The sequence below is a fragment of the Rhinolophus sinicus genome, linkage group LG06 (genome assembly GCF_036562045.2).
Source record: "Rhinolophus sinicus isolate RSC01 linkage group LG06, ASM3656204v1, whole genome shotgun sequence".
NCBI classification, from domain to species: Eukaryota; Metazoa; Chordata; class Mammalia; order Chiroptera; family Rhinolophidae; genus Rhinolophus; species Rhinolophus sinicus.
In genome coordinates, this window is record NC_133756.1 from 63715041 (window position 1) to 63734941 (window position 19901).

Consider the following 19901-nt stretch of genomic DNA (forward strand, 5'->3'; position numbering starts at 1 on the left):
GAATGAAGAAACCGAGGTTTACTATCTCATCCAAGGTCAATGCTAGTGGGGTCATCCCAAAGTCCAAGAATTGATTTTGCTACAGCAAGCATTTATCCAACTCTCTTCTAAACCGTAAAAACCAACGCTGCACTCAAAAGGGCCTTCGACTTAAAATCTTCTTTCACGAAACTATTTCCATTTTAAAGAATACAACGATAGGGCCTGGAGTGAGCCAGAGAAAGGTATTGGAGCCTCTGGCTTTTTCAGCTGGAAGCGAAGAACCGCCCCTTTTCCGCAACCGGAGTCCGGCGCGGCGCAGTGCGGCTGCGCGGGTTGGGGCGGGGCGGAGCCAGAGCGCGCGAGTGGGGGCGAAACGCGGAAAAGGCTGCGGCGGCGCGAGGGCGAGGGCCGGGCTGGGGGCGGGGCGGGCTGCGAGTGTGCGGGGCGCGCGGGTGGAGGGCTGAGACCTAAGGGCAGCAGACGCGGTGGCAGCGATGCTGGAGACCCTGCGCGAGCGGCTGCTGAGCGTGCAGCAGGATTTCACCTCCGGGTGGGTACACGGTGGGGACTGAGGGAGCCGGGGGTCTGGGCCAGGCCGAGGATCTGGGCACCCGCCCGGGACGCTGTCTCCCGCCTCTCCCCGCACCCGGGTCCAGTCCTGTCCTGCGCCTCCTATCCCCGCCCCGCGCAGGAAGGTAACGAACTTTCCGGTGTCGGCCGGCGGCACAAAGTAACTTAGGTCCCAGCAGCCTGGCTCTGACTCCTGCCCGGGGTCGGGGGCGGTCGGGACGCCGCGGCTTGCGCTTGGGATGCGCGGGTCCCGGTCCCGGCTGCATCGGCTGCATCGGAGGGGGACGTCACGTGAGAGGGAGCGGGGCTGGCCCGCGCCCCCTCGGCGCCGGCGATCGCCTCCGAGACACCTGCCCGCTTGGGCCTCGGTGCTGCTGCGGCCCCAGAGGGGATGGGCCCGCCGCCCCCTCCCCAGGCCGAGGGTCGCCGGTGCCGCAGCCTTCTCCGGCGGAGCCGTCTGAGTCCAGTCTCAGCGCGCTCGGTTACCCTTGGCAAGCCTCGCCACTTCTTCCTCTTTTGCTTTTTCTCTCAACCTTTCCCCGAGGTTTAACGCCCCAGCGAAGAAACTCTTGGGTAACAGAAATAACAGAGCTGCAGCAACACTACTAATACCTGGTAGTTAAGAGAAAAGACCTAGAGATTCCCAAACTTTGCTTGGAGTCCCCGGGCACCTTTAACAATCCCGATGCCTGGGTCGCAGCCCATACCAACTAAATAAGAGTGGGGATGGCGTTTTAAAGATCCCTCCAGGCCATTCCAGTGTGTGGCAAAGTCTGGGAATCACAGGTTCTCATCTCTACCACTTAAGCGAACGTATTTCTGCAAGTTACTCGAATTGACTGTGCAACGAGGGTAAAGATGGTACTTACTGGGTTATTGTGAGGATTAATGAATTAATATGTAAAACCCGTAGTAAACTCTATGTCACAGTTGTTATTAGTCAGAGCTTAATTCATTTTAATTTTTCCATTACTTTATAAAGAGTGTCACCTTCATAAAAGATCTGTCACCTTTAGCTCACAATTCCTTTGCAGAATGCTCCGAATAGAGGGCAGCTCAAAAATACTGTTTTAAATTTCTAATGAGAACGATGTTAGCTGAAATTTTATCTTATTGGACAAATATGTTTATATTGTTTGCCTTTTGGGTGCTGAGTAGTAACAACCTGGCAAATAGTTGAGCACTTAACACATTTTTAAAGCATTTTTGATAAAAGTTAGTGTTCTTAAGAATATTAATTGTAGATGCTCTAGGAGTCATTCATTGATGTTTGCATTTTTTCCCCTTGAAATTTAAATGGTAACTCTAAGAGTGTAAATTATTGTATTGAAAAATTTTGGTGTGCTGCTGGAATGGTCTACTGGTAGCATGAGCATGGTCAGAGATAAACACATCTGGTACACCTGGTTATCATTTCTTCAGGGAATTTCTTAATGGAATAATCGTCCACTTTCTGGTAGTTACTGTAATTCTCTAGGTGGTGTGGTTGCCTCAGAACCCATTCATACACCTGACCTTCGCTTAAGAAGGCTTAAACTTACCTGGGAATATGGACTCTGGACCCAAACCATCCTGGGAGAGTTGGTTAACCTAAATTTAGGAAGAGGGTTGAAGGGATCTGATTAGAACCGCACAGAGACTTACTGCTTGAAAGATGCCACAGACTGGGGCCAGTTTGGGATTAGACATCCTGAGAGGGCTTTCATTCCATTTAGGCCCTTTTTTGGCTTTGTCCTTATACAGGTCACTTTCAGCTGACAAACCTACTGCACTGCCAGTGTGTGCGATTGTCCCATTACCTGGCAGAGAAATAACTCATCTCTTAAGTGTTATCTGTCTTCCAGTTGACTGGAAACTTTAAACTGTGATGTTCACTTTTGTCAGGTCCTCAAATTCCTATGTGGTTCTTAACCAAGAAAAGTTTATTTTAGTAAACTCATACATATTCAGCTTGAGATTAACCTGTTTTACACAAGTGAATATTTGGCTTTGCTGAGAAAAGGTGAAATTAAATACAGCACGTGTATATTTCATGAAGGTACTGAGGGGATTCAGAGATGAAAGTGACAGCATTCACCTCCTCGAACTATCAAGTTGGACTTAGCATTCCTTTAGAATATGTGGTGTTAATGCGCGTAGAAGCGTGTGTAGAAACCAGAGCAGCTTAAATAATTGGGAACTTCCAGTGTTGGGGTTGCCCGCAGGGGATCAGTCAGTAGAAGGAAGGGCTGGTGCTTTTCGGAGCTTCTTCAGTGCTGCCTCACAGAGAGCAACATTCTCGTCTCATTTTCAGTTTCTGAAAATTCATATAACTGGCACTTAAATGTAGGAAAATTAAGTTTTCTTTTTTTAAGTGAAATAAGATTATCGGCCTCACAAGAGAATGTCACAGTAGTGGTTAGAGCTTGTCCGATGAACATGTCTACCTTCCATTCAAACTTAGAAAGAGTGCAACGTAAGATCAGGTAAGTGCAGTGCAGAGATTGCTGGTGCCTGCGAGAGACTATAGGTTGTCCATGGACTTGTGGCCTTTTTTTGTAAAGTTGTGTTCATAATAACCGTTATGTTAAAATGGAGACAAACCTAGAATTTCTGTCCCTTTCTTTCAGATGGAAGTGAGTGGCCAGGTGGCCCAAGGGCTGCAGGATTGAGGCCACACTCTTCCCCTCACTTGAGTCCTGACTGCTTTTAACTGAGAACTCTTGGAGCCTGTTGGAAAGTTCATGTATAACATCCATCCACTTTTTAGGGACTGGCTTGAGCTCTGAGGGAAACTTTTCAGATATACTACATCACACATGCACATCCACTCTGGTCTTTGATTTTTACCTTTTGGGCAGTTACGACCAAAGGCCTCAGTATTGAAGTGTTAGATTTACCGAAGGTTTACAGGTGCCAGTCACCGACGGGCGTTTCCAGTTTCTAATGCTCTGGGTTCTTGTAGATAGGGATAGGGAACGTATTGTAGTCTCTAGCTGCAACCAAGACAGTGGGTGTTCCCCCCACACACACCCCTGCCCAGTATACTCATTCTTGCTTTTCTCCTCCTGTAGTATCAAAACCTACTCAAAGGAGAGGATCTAATATCTAATTCACAGTGTGGAAAACTGATCAGATTTTGCCTGAAATGTTGAGTCTTCCAGGACTGTTCACTTTTTTAATGAGCAGAAAAATATCTCAGTATTCAACTTGATTTAGTAAATATTTACTGAATTCCTACCAAGTGGCAGCCACTAGGCTAGACACCCAAACTGTCCTTTTTCATAGAAGCTTTTCTCATTTTATTTTTTAAAAGATTTAAGAGGCCACATGCTCAGTTTTGCGTAGTCTTTGCTAAGCAGGATCTATATATTGCACTACTTCCTGGGGCTACAAAGTTGAGTGAAAGGTTTCTGCCCTCCAGATGCCCTAGGCTGGTGGTAATGTAAAGCAGAGAATAGGGAACTGAAGGTTAAAGATACAAGTGATGTGTGAGAAATCCTCTGGTCCCAGAGGAGAGTCATTCAGGTACTTTTACAGGAGCCTTCAAGGAGGAGGTGGCTTCCAAACAGCCTTGATGAATGAGGAGGGTTGTGGTAGATTTGGATAAGGGCATTTTAGAGATGGAAGCAGTTGTGAGAGAGGAAGCTGAGAAGGAAGTTTAGTGACTGGTAATAAAGGATCTTGCATGCTTTGCTAAGTTAATTCATTTATCAAATATTGCTTGTGACAGGCCCTGTTCTAGGAGCTGGGATATAGTAGAGAACACACTACACAGCAAATTATGTCCGTGCGCTCATTCTAGTTGCATAAGGCAGAGTATCTAGAATCTAGATGGTTGTAAGTACTGTCATTAAAAATTAAAGCAGGTTAAGGGGGATTGGGAATGGGGTTATTGCTACTTTATATAGGGTGGTCCTCACTTATTTTCAGGTTGATGGAATATTTTGAAGGTTTTTGTGGAAGGAAGCAGTATGAGCCTATCTGGATTTCTGGAAGGATACCTTGGGAGGCAGTGTGATGACAGGACCAGAGATGGAGAACAGGGAGATTGTTTAGGAGGCTATAATTATGGGCCAGGAGAGAGGGGATAGCCAGTGCTGCTAGAAATTTAAAGAGAGGAATGGACATGACAAGCACTGGTCGAATTTATAAACAGTGAAATGCAGGAAATGAAAAAAAAGGTGGAGAAATTAAGGGTGTTAATTTTGGAGTATCTTAGATAAATGAGATCATTTACCAACATAAAAGAATTTAAGAATAGTTTTAAGAGAGAAGGAGCAGTTGACAGTGAATTTGTTGTGAGGTAACTTAACAGCTTGATATCCAAAAGGCAGTTGGAAATTTAAGAAACACTCAGGAGAGGTCAGAATTCAAACGATGTATTTTGGGGTTAATTAGAATGTAGTCTAAATTCCTCTCCCTTTCCTGAGTCTGTGCAGCTTTTGTGTGAATCTCAAGTGTCAGAGCTTAGGGGGTCATATGCATTTTTAAATGTGATTGATTTTTTTGTGTTTCCCTGATCCTGTTTCTAAAAAAGAAAAAAATTGATAAACATTAATGGGAAAATAGATCGAATTTGTAATCGTGAACAAAATTTAAAGTCAGAATAAAGTCAGAATAACAAGGTTAAAGAAATTGAACGTAAATGACAATATATTGCTAATTTATGTACTTTGTAGCGTTTTAAATCAATCATTCTCACCTTTCATAACAGCTGATGAGGTTAGAGGAGTAGGAAATTGAGGTGCAAATAAATAGAATGTCATCAAGGTCATCCTGTGTGGTTGAATCAGCCAGAGAAAGCACATGTTCTGTTCCTCAGTCATTGCAGTGCTCCATGTATCATTCTGTTTACTTCTTTTTAAACTTTTTGGTCTAAGCAATTTTGCTAATCCCCTCCATTTCTTAGAAAGAGGCCTCCATTTTAGTATTTTCTACAAAGCTTGAAGAAATAAATGTGCTGGTATCAAGTTAAGGTTAAATCTTTGGAACAATCTAAAAATAAATTATCAAAGTGTTCTGATGTTATATGAGGTTTAGTGCTTTGAACTCAAAAGTGTGCATTAGTTGCTTTTGGTAGAAAATAATTTTCAAGTGGCTCACTTAAGTCTGTATGGTAATACACTCACAGCAGCTCTCATGTCTCCCTGGGGGTATTATGGTGTTAGGAAGAGGATTAGGAAGGGTGGAGAAAGCTTTTATAGGAACTGGTGCATTGGGGAACCTCCACTTCATTTCACCCTGGCCCAGTAACGTAATAGTTTCTTACTGTTCTTGACAAGTGATACTTTTTATATTATACCTTTCATTTGAAGTAGCTCTACAGTTTACAAAATTCTGCCTAAGTCATATTTGGAATTTTATGTAATTCTTGTGGCAAGTCATGTGGTCAGTATAATACTACCATTTTATGTTTGAGAAACTGGGATATTATACCGAGATCATGATTTCCTTCCCAGTGTCATGACATTGTGGGTTGTTGCCAGCACAGCACCACTGTGAGAAACTGGAGTTATCCCAAAATAAAAATGGTAAGCTACTTTCAGTTGAATTCTGGCTTGGAGCATGTATTTCAGAAAGGACCTTTTTGCTTTTTTTTTTGTTACTTGTTAAATATATCTGACCTTATATTTTTTTCAACTTAAAATAAGAATCATTATAACCCTTTATTTTTTTCTCTCCTAAATTTTCTTGACTATTTCCCACTTCTAGCTATTTTGTTTTCTCTTAACAGTTTCTATTCTGAGTTTTGGCACATCCATGATTTATATGGAAAAAGTATGGTGAAAGAAGAGGAATATATAAAAGACTGTTTTTGTTAAAAAAATTTTACAAAGTTTCAAACATATACAAAAATAGAGTAACACAGTGAACCTCATATATCCGTTGTTCAGATTTGACAGCTGCCAACTAGTGCCACATTTGCTTTATTTCTCCTCTTATTCTCAAAGTAACTTATCTTTTATGTCTCGCATCTCTAAAAAGAAACACAGATATTACATAAATGCATGTCAGTATCATATCTAACAAAATTACACTAATTCTTTGATGTTGTCAATTATCCAGTCCATAATCAGATTTCCTGGTTCTTAGAAGTGTCTTTTTACAGTTGATTGTTCAACTCCAGATCAGATAAGTGTCACACATTACATTTGGTGAAAGACCATGGGGAAGCTCTCACTGACCCTTTCAACAATTTTATTTTCAGCTCCTTATAACATTCCTTCTTTCTCTATTATTCCCAACTAACTTTTTTCTTTCTTTTTTGGGGGGTGGGTTACAGAGAAGAACCCAAACGTTGATATGTTACAATTGAGAAATTCAAAGTTTATTTTTTTGAAGTGATCTTTATTTAATCCCAACAAACATTACGTAGTAATCCAAAGTTCTGCACTTTTAAAGGTGTCTAAAACGTTAATATAACTGGGATTAATGGTCAACATTATGCAATAAGTTGACTCAACAGTACGCAATATAAGCATTTTATAAAAGTGCTAGTGAAGAAAAGATGTGAAATTCAATATGAATTTCTTTGCTTGATAAAATACCATATTCAGTTTATAGGAATTGATCTGAGTTTAACATGACCAGAGGTAAAAGAAATAGCCATGGCAGTGAGGATCATTTCCATTTCTTCGTGTGATTTTTCAGACTTGTGGTTTGTCCTCTTTTTTTGTTACAGATGTAGATATATAGGTAGAGATAGTTTATTTGGTACTGCCAAAGTAGCCAGTCTGCTTAACTTATCTTTTTTGCAGTATTCTTTTGTTTTACCTAACAGATTTGTGGTGCTTTATTAAAGTACACTTGGTATACAATATTATTAGCTTCAGGTGTACAACATAGTGATTTGGCATTTATATGTCTTACGCTGTGCCCACCGCGCTAAGTCTAGTAACCACCCGTCACTGAGCAAAGTTGCCACACTATTACTGACTAGGTTCCCCTTCACTTTTTTTCTCCCATCACCCTCTGCTCTGGCAACCCTCAGTTTCTTCTTTGTTTCTGTGAGTCTGTATTTGTTTCATTTTGTTTCTTCGTTTTAATTTTTTTAAATTCCACATATTTGTCTTTCTTTGACTTGTTTCTAAAAGGCTATTTGATAAATAAATATTTGAAATACCAACTAGAGATTTGCAAGATGAGAGTGGTCCAAAGAGGATCTTAGCAGTTCCCTTTTGATGTCCCTGTCACACCAACCATGTGGAATTGTCCTGAATCACTAAAAATTATTCTAAAATAGTTTTGACTGTAATGCACTGCTGTGTATGACCATCTAGGATAATTCTGCCTGGGGTATCACAGCTAAGTGCCTTTCTCAAACTTTGGAGTAGAAATCGTAGTTCATGGCTATTAAAATACCTTTCCCTAGATGTCACTTGATCTACTTTAAACCAGACTAACTGGTTTCCAAGGTAAAGTTGGAAATTTATATTGTTTCTCTAGGACAGGTTAGACTTTTAAAGTACAATTCCCTAGACTCATCTGGAGAGAGAGATACAAATTAGTTTTGTGCTAAAGAGATTGCTGAGTATTTTTAACATTGTAGAGAAATCAATCTCATTGATATTTTAATTTTTAAAAAAGAACGTAGAATAATATAAAAATCTTTGTATGAAATTGGCCTGCCAGTTTGTTAAAAAAAAAAAAAAAAGTCATTTGATCAGAAGTTCCCTATTGACAAAATAGATAGAATCCTGTGTCGGGGTTTGCACGTATGGGTGAGCAGGTTACAGCCTGCACGACACAGGGCTGAAGCGTTCGTTCGTAGAAGAGTCAGCTTGTATATTAGGACAGCTCCTGGCTGGGGGCAGTCAAGTGTCTTAAAGAAGGAGCACTTATTTCTTTTCTAACAATGGCTGTGGAGGGGCCAGCAATGGCACTGTGGCCTGTGCTTCAGACTCTATTTAGAAATGAGAATTTGTTGAAGTAATCAAATTAAGAAGAGCATGTACAGCAGTGTCTCATATAAGATAATCTCATAATTTAGCACTCACTTTTTGGTAACCTCAATAATATCGTAGAGGGCGCGGCCAGATGGCTCAGTTCATTAGAGCGTGAGCTCTTAACAGGGTTGCTTGTTCGATTCCCACATGAGCCAGTGAGCTGCGCCCTCCACAACTGATTGAAGACAATTGGCTGCTGCTGAGCTTCTGGAGGGACACCTGGATGGCTCAGTTGGTTAGAGCATGAGCTCTCAACAAGAAGGTTGCCGGTTCAATTCCCGCATGGGATGGTGGGCTGTGCCCCCTGCAACTAAAGATTGAAAGTGGCGACTGGACTTGGAGCTGAGCTGCGCCCTCCACAACTAGATTGAAGACAACAATTTGGAGCTGATAGGCCCTGGAGGAACACAGTTTCCCAATATTCCTCAATAAAAAATTTAAAAAGTAATTTCTAAATAAACAAAAAGCTTTAAAAATAATAATAATAATACGATATAGAGTCAACAGTGGGTGAGTGAAGTGAAATAAATTGTAGAAAGTGTATGAACTTCATATTTTATGTATAGAAAAGCCTATTTTATGTACACACGTCTAACCCAGTAATCTGTTTTCCAGCGCAGTAATTTGTAGCAAATAGAAAAGGAAGAGGCTGCTATAGTTAAGCAGCAGAAGCAGTAGGATAGCTGATAAAGAGATGGCCAGTGGTGGAGACGGAAAACTTAAATTTGGAAAAAACAGACACAGGATCCCAAATAAACTTAAAAAAACTAGTGTAGATTGGTTTCAAGTTGGTAAATGAAGAGGCATTCCTAGCTTGGACATAAGTGAAGAGAGGATTTTGCCACAAATGCAGTCAGTCGTCATCATAATAATGACCTGGAGTTATCAGAAAATGTTAACTAGAATATGCCACGTCCTCTTTAATGAAAAAGGATTTTAATATATTTTAGAAAGCTTTTTATAATCAGCTAAAAATTTCACCAAATGTTGGGACTTAAAGAGATTTGAGCACCTGGTATAATATCTGCTTAATAAAAAGTGTGCTTAGATATCTTTGTTAAACCTACCAAATTCGTTTGTGTGGACCACTTCTTTTCCTAATGATGCCAGATAAATGAGGTTTTTCTAGTCCAATCACATTTAGGAATTGTTTCTAAAATGGATTTGGGACAAGAAAAAATATAAAAATATTTGCTACAAATTTTCCATTCTTGGTTCCTAACTTAATGACTATGTACTATATACTGCATATAATGCTTGTTACAGATTTTTCATTTGTGGAGTCTGACATATAGTAAACACTGTATGGTTTTACAAATATTTGTTGTCTGCAGAGGTGCTTAGTGCTTGCCAAGAAAATTAGCTTACCCAATCAAAATGTAACAGCTGCAAAATTTACAGTTGAAAAAGATCTCTTGAGCTGTAAGAACATGATATTTTATACTTGTTGAATTATAGGCTGAAGATTTTAAGTGACAAGTCAAAAGAAGCAAAAGTAAAAAGCAAACCAAGGTAAGCTTGTGCTAAGATTTTATTTACTGTGACTTAAATTTTGTACAACTTGGTTGTAGTCATGATAGAGTAATTACTCTAATGGGTTTTACATCTGTGAGTGCATCTGACTACAAACAATTTATTAACAATTATTACAAATAATTTTTGATGAAATTATAAAATGGTTGAAAAAATGGTGAAGTATAATTGTTTTATTCTGACAATCAGTGGGCTATTGTTCCATCACAATCATTTTTATTTGTATATTAAGAGCAAAGTAAAAGAGCAATTTCACACCAAGAGAAATAAAAACATTATTAAGAAGCAAATTAATAATGGAACAGTACTTGGCCAGCAAGCCTCTTTAGCCATGTTATCTGTTCTATATGAAAACACTGATGTTAGTTGTGTAATTTTTTTCGTTTTTTAATACAGTAAAGCGTATGACCAAATTTCATTTTCATCCTAGAGATGATGAGCTTTAAACATTTTTTTTATTATTTAGCATTACATTACAGTGTGTATTGTATTATGTGCTAAAAATAATATATTGGGCAAAATGATAATATATTGCAGTATATCACCTTTGAAATAAAGTAATACATTTCTCTAAAAGGTTAGATAAATTGTCATTAGTGATTTTAAAATATTTTACGTTACAGTTGACAGTGTCAAAATTCTTGTATGTAATTTTTTTTTTTTAAGTTGACCTAAACCAGAAACAATTTTAATAAAATAAGTGTTCTGTTGGCAGGACTGTTTCACATTTGCCAAAGTACTCTGCTGGACTAGAATTACTTAGCAGGTAAGTGTTTTCATTTAAATAAGAAGGTTGTACTACTGATTATTTTATGGTCTAAAATTATTTTATGATTTTATAGATAGAAACCTTAAACCACTAAATTTTATCTGAACATAGTGATTGAAAATTATTTACTTATTTATTTCTCTAAGGGATTTTTACTTTTCACTGATTGATACAAAAGCCATTCAGACTTTGAGCAAATTGATCAACATTGTATTTACTAGTTAGTATTTTATTATGTGTGTTTATTATGCTTACAGTTTCTTTGTCGCAAGAAAATTGATTCTGAATTTGAGTCCTCAATAATTTTCATACTTTGATTCTTAATTTTACATAATTTCATCTCCAATTGATTCCTGTTGACAAGGAAATTAATATTAAATTACATGGTTTTCTTAGCTACAACACCAAAAGCATAAGTACAAAAGGAAAATTGATAAATTAGCCTTTATAAAAATTAAAAACTTTTGCACTTCAAAGAATGCCATCAAGAAAGGGAAACAACAATCCGCAGAATAGGAGAAAATATTTGCAAATCATATATCTGATGAGGGACTTGTATCTAGAGTATATAAAGAATTTTTATAACTCAACAATAAAAAGACACCTCAATGAAGAAATAGGCAAAGGATCTGAATAGACATTTCCCTAAGCAAGATATATACGTGGACAATAAGAACATGAAAAGATGCTCAACATCATTAGTCATCAGGAAAATACCAATCAAAACCAGTGAGATGCCACTTCACACCCACTAGCATGACTATAATAAAAACGACAGACAATACCAAGTGTTGACAAGGATGTGGAGAAATGAGAAACCTTATGCATTGCTGGTGGGAGTGTAAAATGGTGCAACCACTGGGGAAAACAGTTTGGCAGTTTCTTAAAAAGTTAATTATAGGATTACCATGTGACCCAGCAATTTCACACCGAGAGAATTAAAAACTTACATCTACATAAAAACTTATACACAACTGTGCATAGCAGTAGTATTCATAAAACAGTATTGTTTATAACAACCAAAAAGTAGAGCAGTATAAATATTCATCAACTGATGAATGTGTAAACAAAATGTGGTGTATTCATACAGTGGAATATTATTCAGCCATGAAAAAGGAATGAAGTACTGATACATGCTACAGTGTGGATGTAACTTAAAAATATGCCAAGTGAAACAAACCAATATGAAAGGCCACATATTGTATGATTCCATTTATATGAAATGTCCAGAATAGGTGACTCCATAAGACAGAAAATAGATAGGTGGTTGCAAAAAGGGGAGGGAAGGGAAAGAGTAACGACTACAAATGGGTATGGTTGTTTTCAAAATGATGAAAATATTTTGGAATTAGATAGTGGTGATAGTTGCCCAACTTTGTAAATATACTAAAAGCTACTGAATTATGGGTATCTGAATTGCTTCAATAAAGCTGTTAGAAAAATAAGTCTATGGTTTAAGTATGTTGTTATATGCTGCGTATTTAATGTGTCATCTGACAGATATGTATATGGTGAAGATGTGTGCAGTGAAAAGTATAGTATAGTTCTTTTCCTTACCAGCATTTACAGCACGATCATCTACACCTACATTTTGCTTTTGCTTTTCTGGTTCTTTATTGGGTTTCTTTTTTTAAATTTTATTGGGGAACAGTACGTTTCTCCAGGGCCCATCAGCTCCAAGTAGTTGTCCTTCAATCTAGTTGTGGAAGGCGCAGTTCAGCTCCAAGTACAGTCGCTGTTTTTCAGTCTTTAGTTGCAGGGGGCACAGCCCATCATCCCATGTGGGAATTGAACCGGCAACCTTGTTGTTGAGAGCTCATGCTCTAACCAACTGAGCCATCCAGCTGCCCCTCTGGAAGCTCAGCAGCAGCTCGTTGTCTTCAATCTAGTTGTGGAGGGCGCAGCTCACTGGCCCATGTGGGAATCGAACCGGCAACTCTGCTGTTCAGAGCTCGCACTCTAACCAAGTGAGCCATCCGGCCACCCTGTGTTTCTTTTTATGGTTGCTAAATCTAGAGATTTTTTTTCTTTTCTGAAGTGAAAAGTGCTTAATTTGATATTAATTTCCTGCTTGATTTTGTTGAATGAAGAAAATAAGGGAACATGAAAGGATGTATAGTAAGAATTAATCAGAGGTGTACTGTTTCCTATTTACATTTTATCTTTATTTTTTAAATTTAGTGATTTAGTTGAAAGAACTTCATTGAAAGATTTGAGAAGTGTAGACTTTTGTATGTGGTAGTTTTTTGGGATGGAGCACATTTTCGGACTTAATATGAAAAGTTTACAGTCATAGGGAAATGTCTGTAATGTGCCCGTTCATTGCACTGAGTCAGTCTTTTCCTTTAGAACTAATTATGGGTAGAGGAAAGACCATTTTAAATAGCAGATACACAAATCATAATTTTTAATTGTGTTAAAATACACATAACATGAAATTTATCATCTTAACCATTTTTAGGTGTACAGTTCAGTAGTGTTAAGTATTGTTGTGCATCCAACCTCCAAAACTCTTCATCTTGCAAAACTGGATCTACCCATCGTCCCCTTCCCCTGCCTCTGGCAGACATCATTCTACTTTCCCTTTCTATGAGTTTGACTAGTGCTCTAGGTATCTCATATAAATGGAATCGTACAGTATTTATCTTTTTGTGACTGGCTTCTTTCACTTAGCATAACGTTTTCAAGGTTCATCCATGTTGTAGTTTATGTCAGAATTTTCTTCCTTTTTAAGGCTGAGTAACATTCCACTGTAAGTACATAGTCAGGTGCTGCATAGTGATGTTTCAGTCAATAATGGACCGTGTGTATGGTGGTCCCATAAGATTATAATGGAGCTGAATTTCTTGTAAGAAATGGAAAGATATGTGGTTCAGAAGGCATTTTTTCCCTCTGACGGGAGCAGTATCTACAGGGCTTGACAGTAGATTCCCTCTCACTGAGCACCACCATTTTGAGTGTGCAGGTGACATCCCAGTCAGTCAGACACTGACTTGTTTCAGCACAGAGGAAGCTGTCCCCCAGCACTACATATTCAGAGGGTGCTATAGCCCTCCCAGATTTAGCTTGATGGTCTTCAGGGTACATCGCTGTAAATTCTTTGTTGAGGACTTAAGATCCTATACAAAGACACGGGTCCGCAGGAGCTACCTTAGCAGGTACAGGCATACCTGTTAAAGCACATTTATTGTGCTTTACAGATGTTGCATTTTTTACAAACTGGTGGCAAGACCCTCTACAGGAAAAAAATTACAACTTGATTTCCTGTGATGATCTGGAACTGAACCCTCAGTATCTCTGAGGTAGGCTTGTATCGAGTGCCACTGACACTTTAGTAAAAGCTTTCTGTGGTACTGTAGAGCCAGCCTGGTCCTGTACTTTGGAAGTATTTTCAGGTTGTAATGATATAAAGCAAATACAAGTTTTATGTCTTCCGTCAATTCAACACCAGAGAACATCCTTTGTGCCAGATAGGGTCAATGGGACCAAAAACAAATTTCCAGAGTCAAAATATTGAGTCCTTAGTTTTATACGCTTTCCATGTTAAACTCTTTTTTTTTTAACAACTTTCACAAAGTTCCATAATCTGACCACCGCTCCAACATGGAATAGCCAAAACCATATTGCCATGACAATCCCCTATGTTCCTTTATCTCTGCATGCAGTGTGTTGACCTATAGTTGTTCATAGTAGCCTCTTAGGATCCTTTGTATTTCTGTAGTGTCAGTTGTAATGTCTCCTTTTTCATTTATTATTTGTTGATTTGGGGCCTCTTTTTAACTTGATTAGTCTATAGCTAAAGGTTTGTCAATTTTATCTTTTCAAAGAACCAATTCATAGCTTGGTTAATCTTTTCTATTTTCCTGTTCTCTATTTCATTTATTTCTTCTCTAATCTTTATTATTTCCTTCCTTCTGCTAACTTTGGCTCAGTTTATTCTTCTTTTTCTAGTTCCTTAAGGCGAAGAGTTAGTTTGTTTATTTGGGGTCTTTCTTGCTGCTTAACGTAGTTATTTATTGCTAGCTATGAACTTCCCTCTTAGAACTGCTTTTGCTGCATAAGTTTTGGTATGTGTGTTTCCGTTTTTGCTTGTCTCAAGATACTTTTTTATTTCCCTTTTAATTTCTTTTTTGATGCATTAGTTGTCCAAGAGGGGGGGATCTTTGATTACTGATCCAATCATCCTACGAGTTATACATCTATTCTGATTATCTATTTTGGGGGTTATTCAGTCTTGGAAGGTTTTGTGTTTCTAGAAATTTGTTCATTTCATCTACGTTATCCAATTTATTGGCATGCAATTATCCATATTACTTTCTTACAATCCTTTTCATTTCAGTCCCCTTTTGTTTCTAAATAATGTCCCCCTTTTTGTTTCTAATTTTATTTAAGTCTTCTTTTTTTCTTAGTCTATCTAAAGGTTTAATTTTGTTAATCTTTTTGAAGAATGAATTTTTTATTTCATTGCTTTTCTCTGTTTTTTAATTCTCTATTTATTTCTGCTCCAATCTTTATTATTTTTTCAGCTAGCTTTGGGTTCAGTTTGTTCTTTTTCTAGTTCCCTAAGTTGTGAAGTTAGGCTGTTGATTGGAGATATTTTTTTCTTCTTTAATATAAGCATACATAGCAATAAATTTCCTCTAAGCTCTGCTTTTGCTGCATGCTATAAGCTTTGGTATATTGTGGTTTTCATTCATGTCTTAGTATTTTCTGATTTCCCTGGTGATTTCGTCTTTGACACATTGGTTATTTAAGAATATGTTGCTTGATTTTTACAAATTTGTGAGTTTTCCAGTTTTCTGTTTGTTATGGATTTCTAACTTCATTTCATTGTGGTCAGAAAAAATATTTTGTATGATAAATATCTCTTTTAAAAAATATATAGACTTTATTTTTTTGGAGTGCTCTTAGGTTCACAGCAAAACAGAGAGAAGATTCAGAGATTTCTCATAACCACCTTTTAGAATCCATTGAGATTTAATTTGTAGCCTAATACATGGTCTGTCCTGGAGAATGTCCCATATGCACTTGAGAAGAATGTGTATTCTGTTGTTGTTCGGTAGAGTGTTCTGTATATGTCTGTTATATCCGGTTGATTTGTTGTGTTGTTCATGTTCTCCTTATATTCTGTCTGGTCATTTTATCCATTGAGAGTAGTGTGTTGTCTCTAACTATTATTGGAGAATATTTATTTCTCCCTTCAGTTTTGGCAATTATTGCTTCATATTTTGAGGATCATGTACAATAGTACAATATGAAAAACAGGAAAATAATATTGATAAATATAGGCACACCTTGGAGATATTGTGGGTTTGGTTCCAGACCACAATAAAGCAAGTATCACAATAAAAGCATGTTGTAATCTTTTTGTTGGTGGAGGTTCTTGCCTTCAATTTGTAAAAAACACAATATCTGTGAAGTACAGTAAAGCAAAGTGCAATAAAATGAGGTATGCCTGTAAACTACAGACCTTATTCAAATTTCATCAGTTATCCCACTAATGTCCTTGTTTCTGGACCAGGACCTAATGCAGGATCACACATTGTATTTAGTCACCATATCTCCTTTAATCTGAAACAGTTCCTGAGTCTGTCTTTGTCTTTTGTGACCTCGATACTTTTAAAGAGTACTGGCCAATTATTTTGCAAAACATCCCTCTGTTTGGGCTTATCTGCTGTTTTCTCATGACTAAATTCAAGTTAGTGCCTTTTTGGCAAGCATTCCAGGAGAGTAATGTTGTGCCCTTCCCAGTGTATCATATCAGTAGACACATGGTGTTGATATGTCTTGTTACTGTTGGTCACTTGGTTAAGGGAGTGTCCACCCAGTTTCTCCACTGTTAATACTGTTTCCCCCTTTATAATTAATGAGTATCCTATGGGGAGATACTTTGAGACTATGTAAGTATCCTGTTTCTCTTCATAATTTAATTCATTAATTTTAGCATCCATTAGAATTCTTGCCTGAAACAATCATTATTGTTATGTTTATCAAATGATTTTCTATTTTTATCATTTTTTCTACAGTTAGCCACTGGAATTCTACTGTAAGGAAGAGGTTTTCCCTTTTCCCCAATTTATTTATTCAACTATTTGTTTGAATAACTATGAACTCATGGAAGTTTGTTTTATTCTTTGAGTTATAACCCATTACTACCATAATTTATTTTGTTGCTCAAATTCTCCCAAATCTGGCAGTTGGAAACCCATTCAAGTTGAATACTTGTGACATATCCCCATTATTTTTTGAGCTTTTCCTTTCTGGCACCATAGGATGTTCTAGGTTCATCTTTAGATAGTCTATTTTTCAACATATGGTTTACATTTTGAATTATTTTTTGCTTTCCTTAGGTACGAAGATACATGGGCTGCACTTCACAGAAGAGCAAAGGAATGTGCAGGTGCTGGAGAGGTAAAGAATTATGGGCTAATCTTTTACTTGTGGGAAAACATTGCAGAATCCTTTTGCAATGAAAACATTGCAAAATCCTTTTGCAATGTTAAATGCTAGTTTTTAAGAAATTAATTTATAATTGTATTAAAATGGTTTATTGACCATCTAAAATTAAATTTAGTAGTTGATTATGAAACTCCCTAAATAGGGCACATTTTCATAATATCTCAGTCAAATAATTTAGTTTACTTAGGCTTAAAGAGTTTATAACTTTTATTCTCAAGTCACAAGTAAATACTTGGTTCATCTAGCTATAATGCTTTGAATTTAATTCTGATACCTTCGTAGTATATGTAAATTAGAAGATGTAATTTCTTTTTACCCACTATTTAAGAATTTCTTATTATTTCAGCAAAAGCTTGACTTTGCTCAGTCTACCTAAAATTATTAATTTGCTTGGGAAATAACTATAAAAATTTCAGGGGCCATCCTCAATTCTCTTACAAGAACAAGTGATTTTCCAGCACTATGTACAGAGTGTATAATGAATCGCAGTGTCTTGTAATTAAAATTATTAGGTACATGTACTTAAAGCTTTGTTAGCCAAGATCAAATGCTGTGTGCTATTGATGTCTGTCAAACTAATTTCTTCCTAAAAACATTTCTGTAATTCTGACTTTAATTTAGTCTGACTTTCTTTACCATTTACCTAAATTAGTGAAGCTGTAATAGTTGAATAGGATGGAGTAATACATAATGAAATTTAGGCATTAGTGTTTCTCTGAGAAATTACTGAAAAAAGGGGGAATATAGGTTTCTGGCAGTAAGGCAGACTAGGTACTTTGAAAAGCCCATGGCTATAAAACAGTTAAATACTGGATAGATTTTTTTTTTTTTTTTTGGAATTGGGGAATATTGGGGAACAGTGTGTTTTTCCAGGGCCCATCAGCTCCAAGTCAAGTCATTGTCCTTCAATCTGGTTGTGGAGGACGCAGCTCAGCTCCAAGTCCAGTCACCATTTTCTATCTTAATTGCAAGGGGCACAGCCCACTATCCCATGTAAGAATTGAACTTGCAAACTTGTTGTTAAGAGCTCGCGCTCTAACCAGCTGAGCCATCCAGCCGCCCCTGGATAGATTAAGAAAAAAAAAATTATTGCACTAAGCTCACAAAAAATTATGGCAGATACTAAAGAGCCAAAAAATGAAAAGGGAACTGAGATCACAGTGGTAAAAAAACAAAAAAACCCACAGAAGGTGGGGTCAGATACTAAAACAAAAGTTTTAGAGATTTATGGAGATAGGAGATTTTGTCTATGGGGAACTGAGACGCCTATGAGTCTTTATGCAAAGCTCTTGCATCTTTTTTTTTTTAACTTGGGATGTTTATTACTTTTTCTGCTGGCAGCAATGAAAATCACTAGAAACTGTACTTTGTCCTTTTCAAATGATCTGCATTAAAGTCATACTTTTTAAAATAATTGGTATAGGAGATAAAATTCAGTTTTAAAATTTTCAAAATATTTAAATATCAAAGACAGAAATGCTGATTGTTTTTCCATTACTGATGTGAAAACATGAGATCCAGTTTAATCAAGATCTGACATTCTTAAATTTTAAGCATTTAACTGAGCTACAAGATCAAAAGATTATTGATAACAATTACAGGTTGAGCATATCATTTGTGCATTTTCAAGGTTCATTACGGCAGTTACATATACAGAGAAGTTCTCAGATCCAGTATCAGATTATGGAATTCAGGCAAGCGCTTTTAACTCTGCTTTTATTTAATCTGTACTACAAGCACATGATGCAGGTAGGGAAAAGGTTATGAATCCATGCATTAAAGACAAGACAGTCAGGTGCTATTGCCAAACATGCAGAGTCAATTAGGGTGTTGCTCAAAGTTTTTTATTCTTAATGGTTTCCGTGAAAGTAAATGCAGACTCAGAAATGTGTGCATATCCCAAAGTATCTTCTTCATTTAGTTTCTTGTGCTTTCTTTGCATTCTGTTTTTCTTTTGACTTTTCTACTCGTTGTATTAACTGCTGGTGTTCTGCTAAAGTCTTTAACAATTCCGTAATGAAAGGCAGGGAATTATGATTCCTTCTGATATTTTCAATTGTATCTTTTTAATTTCTGTACTTCTTCAATAAGCGTCTGATTTTTAGCAACCTCTGACTGAACAGCACTCAACATATTACCCTGATCTGTATCCATAGGTGCCTCAGTAAGTTGTCTTTGCAGCTCTGCATTCTTCTGTTCGTATATCATGTTTCTGTCACAGTGGCCATTAAATTAAATCGAATTTGACCTTCACTGTACTTTTGTGTCCTTTTGTCTGTGACTGGCCTCGCTGCACTGATCCAGTCATCTTTACTGCTTGCATCCTAAATCAGTCGGTCCTTCTTTTAATCCATCTAATTCATACAATCTTCCATTAACAAGAACATAACTGACAGTGAAAAGCATCTTCTTCTTTTGTTGATGTCTTTGCGTCAAGTTCAAACATTTGCTGTCTCGGTGAAACTGTTGTGTACTTGTTGGATCACATCCAAGTTGCTCAGTGCCATACCTTTCATAGCTGCATCAAAACTTTGTGAAAATTCTTTAAACTCTGATCATGTTTCTCCTAAATGGACATCTTGAGGGGTACAGTTCAATATCACACTTACATGGCTTAAGTAGCTCAAGCATTATTAATTACCCGCTTGACAAAAAATACT

The 19901-nt window shown here is 37.4% G+C and overlaps 1 protein-coding gene and 1 pseudogene across 5 annotated transcripts in view; one reads left to right on the forward strand and one right to left on the reverse strand.

Annotated features, from left to right (window-relative positions):
• Window positions 1–333: 333 nt before the first annotated feature.
• Window positions 334–19901, forward strand: part of DTNBP1 (dystrobrevin binding protein 1) — a 129542-nt gene continuing 109974 nt past the window's right edge. For 2 of the 5 annotated variants that reach the window (XM_019742973.2, XM_019742975.2), the window contains exons 1-4: window positions 334–532; window positions 9939–9992; window positions 10729–10779; window positions 17133–17193. In XM_019742973.2, coding sequence (XP_019598532.2) covers window positions 477–532; window positions 9939–9992; window positions 10729–10779; window positions 17133–17193 — 222 coding nt within the window. In that variant the 5' untranslated portion in view covers window positions 334–476. The remainder of the gene's footprint in view (window positions 533–9938; window positions 9993–10728; window positions 10780–17132; window positions 17194–19901) is intronic. The other 3 variants (XM_074335199.1, XM_019742974.2, XM_074335198.1) reach the window with 2 other exon arrangements.
• On the reverse strand, window positions 18739–19850 carry LOC109453330 (ubiquitin carboxyl-terminal hydrolase isozyme L5; annotated as a pseudogene).